This window comes from Vigna unguiculata, chromosome 5 (genome assembly GCF_037176805.1).
Source record: "Vigna unguiculata cultivar grain cowpea cultivar isolate G323 ecotype 2 chromosome 5, ASM3717680v1, whole genome shotgun sequence".
In the NCBI taxonomy this organism is placed as follows: Eukaryota; Viridiplantae; Streptophyta; class Magnoliopsida; order Fabales; family Fabaceae; genus Vigna; species Vigna unguiculata.
The window spans coordinates 55,241,820-55,253,222 of NC_140796.1; the positions used below are offsets into that span (position 1 = coordinate 55,241,820).

The 11,403-nt window shown below is 36.4% G+C and overlaps 1 protein-coding gene and 1 long non-coding RNA gene across 3 annotated transcripts; one reads left to right on the forward strand and one right to left on the reverse strand.

Moving 5' to 3' along the window:
- Positions 1-206: 206 nt before the first annotated feature.
- On the forward strand, positions 207-8,606 carry LOC114184855 (topless-related protein 1). 2 transcript variants are annotated; one of them, XM_028072202.2, is made up of 26 exons: positions 207-465; positions 911-1,047; positions 1,179-1,358; positions 1,446-1,559; positions 1,628-1,786; positions 2,252-2,429; positions 2,525-2,648; positions 2,761-2,870; positions 2,977-3,142; positions 3,255-3,364; positions 3,442-3,511; positions 3,611-3,684; positions 3,784-3,879; positions 3,955-4,050; positions 4,199-4,326; positions 4,449-4,683; positions 4,767-4,928; positions 5,002-5,100; positions 5,247-5,393; positions 6,003-6,113; positions 6,209-6,388; positions 6,470-6,598; positions 6,683-6,778; positions 6,959-7,147; positions 7,229-7,395; positions 8,018-8,606. In XM_028072202.2, exons 2-26 carry the CDS (start codon positions 968-970, stop codon positions 8,220-8,222), a joined length of 3,405 nt encoding a protein of 1,134 aa, XP_027928003.2. In that variant the 5' UTR covers positions 207-465; positions 911-967; the 3' UTR covers positions 8,223-8,606. The 2 variants fall into 2 exon arrangements, with proteins under 2 accessions (XP_027928003.2, XP_027928004.2); XM_028072203.2 differs by having other exon boundaries at positions 2,827-2,870.
- A 266-nt stretch (positions 8,607-8,872) lies between these two features.
- Positions 8,873-11,387, reverse strand: LOC146886576 (uncharacterized). Its single transcript, XR_014995233.1, has 2 exons — positions 10,809-11,387; positions 8,873-10,450 (listed from the first exon to the last, which is right to left on the reverse strand). It is a non-coding gene; the product is annotated as an uncharacterized LOC146886576 (long non-coding RNA).
- Positions 11,388-11,403: the final 16 nt, after the last annotated feature.

The following is an 11,403-nucleotide window of genomic DNA, read 5'->3' on the forward strand; positions in this document are numbered from 1 at the left end:
TGTGGGAAACTATTACCCCTCTCCAACTTTTACTACAAGCCGAAACGACAGCTGTCAGCTCCAGATTCTAGCCGATTATTTAGACAAAACTAAGCCGGCTTAGTGGGGCCCACATCCAACTGAACTTGAAATATAAGTCAGTGTCGCTCTCTTATAGCTTATCGAGAATTATGATAACTTGTTACAATAAGCACGATGACTTATCATCTCCCTTCCCTGTCGCGTCCTATATAAAATAACCTATTTCAGCAAGTTCATGTGTCCTATATATATATAGAGAGAGATTGGTAATTAGAGATAGAGAGTGAGTGAGAGTATATTTGGACATTTCTTGCAAGAGAGAGAAAGTGGAGAAGAAGAGAAGAGAGAGAAAGTTCTGGTCTTTTGGGTTTCTCTCTTGGTGTGGTGTGGTGGTGCGTTATATATTCGGAGACCTTGCCTCCCATGTGACTCGGAGTTTTGAAGGTGAGAGCTTCTCGAAACCCTTTCTCTCTCTTTCAAGTTTCGGAATCTGCTGTTTTAAAGTCTGTAGCTTTTATGTGTATTTTAATTTCGACTTTTCCTTCTTTTTCTTTCCTTTTATAAAACACTTTATGATGTTTTCTCTTGCATCTTGGATTCCCTTATGGGATTAAAGCCGCTTTCGTTCTCTAGCTTTGATCTTATGGAATACACTCAATTTCTTGTGCCCTTTTGTTTTTTCCCCTAAAACCTTCTTTCTCCGCTCTGTTTTGGTTGATTTTTTGGACATAGAAGCTCTTCTTTCCTAAATGTTTTCTTGGGGCTAGTCAAATGAAACACTACCGGTCTTGATTTTCTTGTCTGCATTTTTTGTTTGGTTTTCTCGTGACTGGTCGGCGTGCAATTTCTCTAACCGCCCATTTTTTTTAAATAATTTTTTTGTCCGCAGATCTAGTTTATAGTTGCTCACTTTGGTACTTATCTGATCGAAGGCGAGGCAGTTACGATGTCATCTCTCAGTCGGGAGTTGGTGTTCTTAATCCTGCAGTTTCTGGATGAGGAAAAGTTCAAAGAAACTGTTCACAAGTGGGGCTTGTTCCATTTAAATTCTGTGGCGTTATTATTATTATTATTATTTTGGTCATCTCTACTTGTGTTGATTAGTTTTTATCACAATAATTATCTGACCAATTATTATTATTATTTTTAAATATTAGACTGGAGCAGGAGTCTGGATTTTTCTTTAACATGAAATATTTTGAAGATGAAGTGCACAATGGTAATTGGGATGAGGTTGAGAGGTATCTCTCTGGTTTCACCAAAGTAGACGACAATAGGTATTCTATGAAGATATTTTTTGAGATAAGGAAGCAGAAGTACCTGGAGGCACTAGATAAGTAAGTTCTCAACCAGTTTACAGATGCATTCTGTTGAGACTCAATATTAAGTATTGAACTTCAGCTGTTTTAATTTATATTTTGTAGGCATGATCGGTCCAAGGCTGTGGAAATATTAGTGAAGGATTTGAAAGTCTTTGCCACATTTAATGAAGAACTTTTTAAGGAAATCACACAGCTTTTGACATTGGAGAATTTTAGGTATGGATATAATTGGTAGATTGGTTTAAAACATATGTAAAAGACAGAAAGTGATTTCCTTGTTATAGGGAGAACGAGCAATTGTCCAAGTATGGTGATACGAAGTCTGCAAGGGCAATCATGTTGGTTGAGCTCAAAAAGTTGATTGAGGCTAATCCCTTGTTTCGAGATAAATTGCAATTTCCCAACCTTAAAAACTCAAGGTTACGGACTCTCATCAATCAGAGGTAATTAATTTGAAGGTCTAAAATCATTTCAATAAACATACAACTGTACTCTATGCTCTGCATGTAATAACTTATTGGTATATACTGTATATCTGATATTGCTTTTGGTATGTCTGCATAAAAGTTACAATTGAAGGAGGTGTCATCTGCCGTTTTCCATATTTACATCTCTATTTTGTTTAGCGTACACATGTTCATGCTATGCTTATCCAATATTCTGACCGTTGAAACCTATTGCACTTTTTACGTGGAAGCATTGTAATTTTGTTCACAGAATGTTTTTATTATATCCTCTAATACTTGACTGTTTAGTTCCTTCTTTAAAGCTTCTGGCATGTAGATGGGTTACTGCATATGCTTTTGCAATGTAAATACTATTTAAAGTTGACAAGATAATCTTTTATGATGGGATAACTGAGATTTTTTCTTTTCTTTTTATTTTCCTGTTTCAAAATTAAATTTCAGCTTGAATTGGCAGCATCAACTTTGTAAGAATCCCCGGCCAAATCCAGATATAAAAACACTTTTCGTGGATCACTCGTGTGGACAACCTAATGGTGCACGGGCTCCATCCCCTGCTAGCAATCCACTACTGGGATCATTACCGAAGGCTGGAGGATTTCCTCCTCTTGGTGCACATGGGGTGGGCTACTGAACTGATTTGGTTTCATAGGAGTTGTATGATATGTTATTTTGTTTTGGTTCTTTTTATGATGCTGGACTCTGTCACATGTATAGCCTTTTCAACCTACTCCAACACCGGTGCCAACACCCCTGGCTGGTTGGATGTCAAATCCAACAACTGTAGCACATCCTGCAGTCTCTGGTGGAGCTATAGGTCTTGGTGCACCATCAATCCCGGGTATTATATTCTTTTGCTTTCTTTTGTTCTCTAACTCTTGATGACTAGTTGTACTTAGGATGCTATGCTTGGTTTGTAATCTTTGACCTCTGATGTTTCATTGCCTTTTAAGCTGCTTTGAAGCACCCTAGGACCCCTCCAACTAATCCTTCTGTTGATTATCCGTCTGGTGATTCAGATCATGTTTCTAAGAGAACAAGACCAATGGGAATATCAGATGAGGTAATCTGGTTTCATTTATTGAAACATCCTATAGAATCTTGGAACTCAGGAATGCAAGTTATTAACTTTCACATTTCTGCTATGAATCTGTGTTTATTTTGTGCAGGTCAATCTGCCAGTCAATGTTCTGTCAGCTACATTTCCTGGTCATAGTCATGCTCAGGCTTTTAATGCACCTGACGACTTGCCGAAGACTGTCATGCGAACTCTGAATCAAGGCTCATCTCCTATGAGCATGGATTTTCATCCAGTTCAACAGACACTGCTTCTTGGTCTGTTACACTTTTAAGGCCTTTTATTAGTGTTTACGTGATTATAGTTACACGTATTAACTATTCATGCTTGAAATTGACTGAATTTTGTTTTCTTGATGCAATGTGTTAGTTGGCACGAATGTGGGGGACATTGCTTTGTGGGAAGTGGGCTCCAGGGAGCGGTTGCTGATGAGGAATTTTAAAGTGTGGGATCTTAGTGCTTGTTCAATGCCCTTTCAGGTTGCCCTTTCTCGCCTTATTTATTGAATTGTTGAGTTTGCAATGATTGAAAACATAACTAATCATAAACAATCCAGGCTGCTCTTGTCAAAGATCCGGGTGTTTCTGTCAACCGTGTGATTTGGAGTCCTGATGGGGCTTTATTTGGTAAAAGCTTTTCAAGTCTTCAAGTTTTGTGTAAATGTGAATAATGTATACTGTCAGACTAAAGGATTCTCTCATTTATCGATTTTTTCTGTTGAGCAGGAGTTGCTTACTCAAGGCACATTGTTCAGATATACTCTTACCACGGTGGGGATGAAGTTCGACAGCATTTGGAGGTATATGCACATGCAAACACTTGTATAATGAAGAGTTCTTTTTGCTTAATTTAGGTTTTATTGACCCTTTTGTGTAATTGTTTACTTGAACTTTACCAGATTGATGCTCATGTTGGTGGAGTTAATGATTTAGCATTTTCCCACCCTAATAAGCAGCTATGTGTCATTACCTGTGGTGACGATAAGACCATTAAGGTAGGTCTATCAAATCTTGAGCTTAGTTTTCTGATGTGAATATAACATGTGTCTAATTAAGTTATTCAATATAAGGTTTGGGATGCTGCTTCGGGTACAAAACAATATACTTTTGAAGGTCATGAGGCTCCAGTTTATTCTGTCTGTCCACATTATAAAGAAAACATTCAGGTACAGGTTGACTTTGATACCCAATGGGATAATGCTGGTTGAGTTTGTTGCCATATGATTCCTTTAGCTGTATAGGTAGAGTGCCCCATAGAAAATCCTTTGACAATGGTACTAATTTGTTTTCTTGTTGAAACTTTATCTGCTATAGTTCATCTTTTCCACGGCATTAGATGGAAAGATAAAAGCATGGTTGTATGATAATTTGGGATCTCGTGTTGATTATGAAGCTCCTGGTCGTTGGTGTACAACCATGGCCTACAGTGCTGATGGTACAAGGTTTGTATACTAACCATGGCTACTTGCACTCTAAATCTGAATCCTATTTTATTGTTGGATTATACTATCTGTTTTGATCTAATTTTGCTAAAACATTTCCTTGGCTTAAATGTATTTTATAGACTTTTTTCATGTGGGACGAGTAAGGAGGGGGAATCCTCTATCGTTGAGTGGAATGAAAGTGAAGGAGCTGTGAAAAGGACTTATCAAGGATTTCGGAAACGATCTTTGGGTGTTGTACAATTTGATACAACCAAAAATCGATATTTGGCTGCAGGTGATGATTTCTCCATTAAATTCTGGGACATGGACAATATTCAGCTTTTGACAACTGTTGATGCTGATGGTGGTCTCCCTGTAAGTTCATTATTTTATTACAATTTGGATAGCCATTATCTAGAGATAATAGTTGCTAATTGTTAGGGTTATCTTAATTCTAGGCAAGTCCGCGTATCCGTTTTAATAAGGATGGAGCTCTTTTAGCTGTTTCTGCAAATGAGAATGGAATCAAAATCTTAGCCAATGGAGATGGTATTCGTGTGTTACGTACATTAGAGAATTCTTTATACGATACATCTAGAACGTCAGAAGCCATGACAAAGGTAGAATTATATAGATGTTATACTTTCCTTTCTCTTGTTAATTAAACCTAGTCTGACATGATATTTGTGGCAGCCTGCAATAAATCCAATTTCAGCTGCTGCAGCAGCTGCTGCAGCAACCAGTGCTGCACTTGCAGAGAGGGCCTCATCTGTTGTAGCTATTACTGCAATGGTCTGGTTATCTTGTCTTTGTATCAGTAGGATCTTATTTACTTCAATGCCGCTGATTAAGGATCTCACTGCAATTGTTGCAATGCATATTTATTTTCATTACTATTGGTTTTTTTATCATTAACACTGTAAATTTCAACTTATCAGAATGGGGATGCTCGAAACTTGGGTGATGTTAAACCTAGAATTAGTGAAGAATCCAATGATAAATCAAAGATATGGAAGCTCACTGAAATCAGTGAACCATCTCAATGTAGATCCTTGAAGCTACCTGAGAATGTTAGAGTGAACAAGGTATGTATTTACTTGCTGTATTTGTCCTTAAAAGATCTTCATGTGGTAGATCATATCAAATATCCTTATTAATTTTCATAGCATTTTAATTACATTGGAATTTGTCTTTTTCAATGAACATGGTTTTAATGATTCCTGCATTCCCCTCCCTTTCTTGCATCCCCAATCAAAATGAAAGAACAACTGGGCAATTGTGACTATTGAACACCACCTCTGAATAATGAAATTTTATTGAATTCTAGCAGCACACTATTTACAAAATAAACACAGATCCAGAGGCAGCACTTCTTTACACTACAGCACACAAACCAGACTGAAACAGGGCTAACTCCCCCATTTCACAATAAATATTCTATGCCGCATTTACTAAATTCTCTCCTCTCAGTAACAGTCCTATGCTGGTCTTCTGGTCCTTTCTGTAGTCAAACTTTATTTCTGCTATTGGACCTCCTCCAACCCATCAAAGTCATGGGTTCTATCATGTGTCCTTCATTTCATTTAACTTATGAATACTATGTTAAGACCACCTTCAAATTTCCTGCTTGTAAGCTGATACTCCCTCCAAAACTGACGTTGTTTCTGATTTAATCTTCATCTTTGTTCTTTCAGATATCTAGGTTGATATATACTAATTCAGGTAATGCTATTCTAGCATTAGCTTCAAATGCCATTCATCTGCTCTGGAAATGGCAGCGAAGTGATCGTAATTCAACCGGCAAGGTGTGGGAATCTGCAAATTACTCTTCAGACATCACTCTTCTCTAGTCATACAATTCGGCATAGAAATTTTATTCTGATAATATTTATTTTTGCAGGCCACTGCCAATGTGCAGCCACAGTTGTGGCAACCTTCCAGTGGCATTCTGATGACTAATGACATTACTGATAGCAATACTGAGGATGCCGTTCCCTGCTTTGCTCTGTCAAAAAATGATTCTTATGTAATGTCAGCATCAGGAGGGAAGATTTCTCTGTTCAATATGATGACTTTTAAGGTGAGCTATTATCCATAGTCATTATTCAAGACTTTATTTGGTTTACAACTAACCAATTTCAATGTTCTTGGCCAAGTACAGACAATGACAACATTCATGCCCCCACCACCTGCAGCTACATTTCTTGCTTTCCATCCTCAGGATAATAATATTATTGCTATAGGCATGGATGATTCTTCCATTCAAATATATAATGTCCGTGTGGATGAGGTATCATTGCTGCCCATAAACATTTCCCGCTTAGTCTTTTGTCTGAGTAATAAGGTGTTACTGTGTTTTCTTTTTTCTTTGCAGGTTAAAAGTAAACTCAAAGGTCATACTAAAAGAATAACTGGTCTTGCTTTTTCTCATGTACTGAATGTGCTAGTTTCATCTGGGGCAGATGCTCAGGTAATAGTTGTCCCCTGTAGGTCTTTCTCTGAATTCTATGTTTTCTATGATTAAATTGTGTTGGAATCCCATATCGACTACAGATAAGGCAATTTCATAATATATAATTGGATAGGGTGCAAACCTCACCTTATAAAGCTGGTTTTGTGTTGAATTAAAAGTCTTATGTCTGTTGTGCAGCTTTGTGTGTGGAATACTGATGGATGGGAAAAGCAGAAATCTAGATTCTTGCAACTTCCTGCTGGGAGGACTCCACCAGCTCAGGCAGATACCCGTGTACAGTTTCATCAGGATCAGATCCGCTTCTTGGTTGTACATGAAACTCAGCTTGCCATTTATGAAGCAACAAAACTAGAATGTTTAAAGCAGGTTAGTTCATTAAATTCAGTTTTCAGTTAACTATAAATAATCAATTTTATTCTAGTCTAATGTCTGAAACGTGAACTGTAGTGGTTCCCACGAGAATCAGCAGCCCCAGTATCACATGCAACTTTCTCATGTGATAGCCAGCTCATATATGCCAGCTTCTTAGATGCAACAGTCTGTGTATTTAGTGCTTCAAACCTTAGATTACGTTGTCGAATCAATCCTTCTGCTTATCTTTCAGCCAGTGTCAGGTAATGCTTTGTTTGATAGACTTCTATAATACTTAGTATGATACTTGTCACAACTTATTAATGGCTTTCATTTTCCTCAATCTTAACTTTTGTGGTAAATTTTGTTTTGAAACTGTGAATTTGGGATATTTTTCGTTTTCTTTTGAAGCAACTGGGTTTGAAGTCATGGAAAATTCCAAGCAGTTCAATTTTTATTCTTGTTTCGTCTAGTTAATCTGTTTTTAAAGTCAAAACCTCATTGAAGTTGTGAACATTTTACATTTTCTTGCTATCAACATCCTTTGGAAATACAAGTTCTTCAAACTTCCAGACCAAACGAACTTTCATTTGAACTATACACTGGAATTACAGACCCATATGCAAATATCATTTCATGCTTATTATATAAATGATCTCAAAGGAAAATACATGAATGTTTTACCTTCTTTATTGTTTACTCTATAAAGATGGGAAAAGGAAGTCACTCTAAAGTGAATCTGATCTAATTAACATTACATATGATTCATTGATTCTTTATGAAGATTATTCTGTATTTGAAATTTGCTTGTTTTATATTATCTGACAATCGTTTCTGCAGTACTAGTTGAATACTAAGTGCATTGTTGGTTTCTATGCTGTGCAGTTCTAATGTACAACCACTTGTTATTGCTGCACATCCTCAAGAACCAAATCAGTTTGCTGTAGGATTATCAGATGGTGGAGTTCATGTGTTTGAGCCTCTTGAGTCTGAAGGCAAATGGGGTGTGCCTCCACCCAATGAGAACGGATCAACGAGCAATATAGCAGCTACTTCAGTTGGAGCTTCTTCGGATGAAGCTCAGAGATGATCCATGTCAGCCAAAGACAAGTTTCTTTTACATACTTGGCTTGCTGGCCATTTCAAGAACTAGGTATGTACTTATGTTAATGCAGGACACTCTCTGAATTAGGTCTATCCATTGTTGAACACATGCCAGAACAATGGACCAACCTTGAACCAAAACCTAAACCTTGTAATTGCCAAAATATGTGAAAATTTTCTTTAAGTCTAATGATGCTGCAGAGCAGAAGTTCTTGAGTTTAAACTTTTTCTGGTTATTTATTTAGATTGGTTTATTATCCTAACTTCTCTGTTGTAATCCCATGCACTCTTCATGTAACTTACTAGGATATCTTGTCTTCGGCTGCTCAAATTTTACTCATATAAATATATAAATTTTTTAAACGGTTTAGTTTGTGGTTCATGACATAGTGATGAATCTTTTTTTTCTCCACTTGACTCGGGATCATCGTAAAGTTTCCCCTCTCTGTGGTGGCTTTGGAAGTTGAGCAAATGGCAAACAATCAAAATAGAATTTCTTTTATTAATGAGTATTATTTGGATTTTTCTTTAAAGGTTTAGGGTTTAGGTAATTATTTTAGTCGTGAAATAATTATTATTCAAAGTTCAATCTATTACAATTACAGATGTAAAATAAGAAAATCAATTTCATCTCAATTTTCAAAATCTTTAAAGAATGAAAATTCTATATCCTAAATCTAACTTTAACATCATACAAAACTTCCACGTTTAATAATACTTTCAAATTCAATATTCAAATCGATAGATTACAAATAAGAACATCAACAGGGGACAATAATGAAAGTTGGATGATAATTAATAAAACCGAAATGGCAAATTGGGTACTTTAAAAAATTTGGGGGTGCATAAAGAAAATGTGGTGTTGTGAGAAGAAAATTTTCTGAGTTATGATTTTTAGTCTTTTAATGCAGAATCCAAGTGTGGAGCATTTCTTTCTGCACCCCCTTATTTCTTACTGAAGTCCCTAAGTCATAAAATCCTGCATATGTCCTTCTTAAATGTAATTGTAATAAAAAAAAATTAAATTCTTCTTTTGCTTTTGGTTTGCTTCCGGCGTTGTCATCTTCTCCACTACATCTCGTCCCAACAGTTGATCTTGTTGGTCTTAGTTTGTTTTCGTGTTCCCTTCTTTCCATGCAGCAGCTCCTAATCAACCAATCTCCCTTTCATCTTAACAACAAAGAGGTATGCATGTTTTAATAGGTTTAGTAGCTTCTCTGGTAGGGTTATGTAGGGTTCTGTTAGGGGTGCCATGCAGTGGTGCTACCTGAGGTTTTTAAATTTTTCCGGATTAGGCATCCTAGTATTAATTACCGGATGAACGTGAATCGGATTATAAAAGTTAGAAGTGTGAAGTTGGTAGAATAATGAATTAGACAATGTAGTATGCATAATCGGATTCAGAAGATCATAACAAATTACCTAATTCGATATATAAAAATGTGTATCAAATTACATAAATTGGTATATTTTCGGATCTGATTACACATACTGGATTACATAATTTAGTATATATTTCTACAAATCGAATTAAGTAATTTGGTATGATCTTTCGGATATGGCGTTGTATACCAGATTACCCAATCCGTTATTGTTTGATGTTTTCTACATAATTATGTAATATGCTTAAGAACAATGCAATTTTTTTTTATCTAATTTGTCTGTTCTTTTTTAAAGTGTTTAACATGTTCGACATGAATAGTTTTTTAATAAAGTATCAAAAGAAGTTGACCGAAATTTGTACACGGAAGAATTTGAAATGTTAATTAGTGAAGATGATGTTTGAGGAGGAGATTATAGTGAACATTTTATGACATTGATATATTTGCTACGCGTGATGATCTATTTGAGTAGGTGCGAGGAATTGTTTTTGGTCCCGATCCTACACATTTATTATTGTTATACATTATATAAATCGTCAATTCATCATCAAATTAAGAACAACCTAAATTTTTTGTTTACTTACCTCACCCTCCTAGAGTTTAAAAACCATGTGGTCAACATATTTTACCAATAGAGAGGTGTTTAATGGCCTCAAGAAAGCCTTCTTCATGCTTGTTACCATTACCAACCATTTGAGTTGTAGCAACAGGGTTAATATCTAGAGGTTCACCACTATTCCTCCTATAAACAAATGTCGTGGGTCTTTATCTTGTACCATTTGTGTGGGTTCCAACACAGGTAGAGCCAACACCTCTTATCCTTGCCATTTCACTGTATGGAAATAGTCATATCAAAAACATCACATGAAAAACCATTGTAACAACAACACACAAAAATTATTATAACATAAAGAAAACTAACTTTCCCCTAAACCTAAAACAATGGACAACTAAAACATCGAACCCTAAACTATAAAATCAACAAACAGAGAAAAGAAATATGTGCAAACTGAACTTATCCAATATTTACTATCAGACCCAAGAACCCATACCGGATTGGTTAATCCGGTAGTGAATACCAAATTAGCTAATCCGGTTTGCATTGCCTTTTCTTCTCTCATTCTCGCCATTGACAACCACTTCCACCTAAAAACTATAAAACCATAACCTCAGACCATTGTTCGATGTACCTATTCTTCTTTACCGAACGAAACAACGAATAAGGAGTGGATGGAGAAGTGGCGCGTTGTCCTTCTCTTTTGCACTCGATTTTCCAGTGTCCTCCTACGTCCGCCTCCTCCTTTGATATGATCTTTTTCAGCACTCCACACCAGCAAGAAATAGATAGACCGAAAGGCTGCAAAAATAGATGCAAGGTGATGGGTAAAGGACGTGCAAGGCATCACTAGAAGATGGGATGCAAGGTGTCAATGGGGTGTGCGGCGACTGCAGAAAGGGAAAGCTGAGGAGAGAATATAAGATTGAAAAATTTTAGGATTTTTAGTGGGTTGAGGGCAAAATTGGAATTTCAAAAATTAGGGGGTGCAGGAAGAAAAAGGGGGGTACAGAAAGAAATGCTCCGAATTGTGAGGTCTTCTTGTTTTGAAACATTTAGATTTGGGAATTCTGGTTTGGGTTTGAGGGATCACTTCTTTCAGCTATTGGATGACCCTCGTAAATTGAGGATATGTTTTTTTGTGCTATTTCTCAATTTTCAGATTAGTCTTGTAGAAGAAGTGTGGTTAAGAAAAAGAGAAATAATAGGTGAAAGAATATATATTAAGG

What these genes read in the sequence shown, in the direction of transcription:
- LOC114184855 (XM_028072202.2), top strand. Translation starts at nt 968, where the DNA reads ATGTCATCTCTCAGTCGGGAGTTGGTGTTCTTAATCCTGCAGTTTCTG. An exon ending in TGGTGCACCATCAATCCCGG is followed by an intron (nt 2,649 to 2,760) that starts GTATTATATTCT and finishes TTGCCTTTTAAG; the next exon opens with CTGCTTTGAAGCACCCTAGG. An exon ending in ATAATGTCCGTGTGGATGAG is followed by an intron (nt 6,599 to 6,682) that starts GTATCATTGCTG and finishes TTTTCTTTGCAG; the next exon opens with GTTAAAAGTAAACTCAAAGG.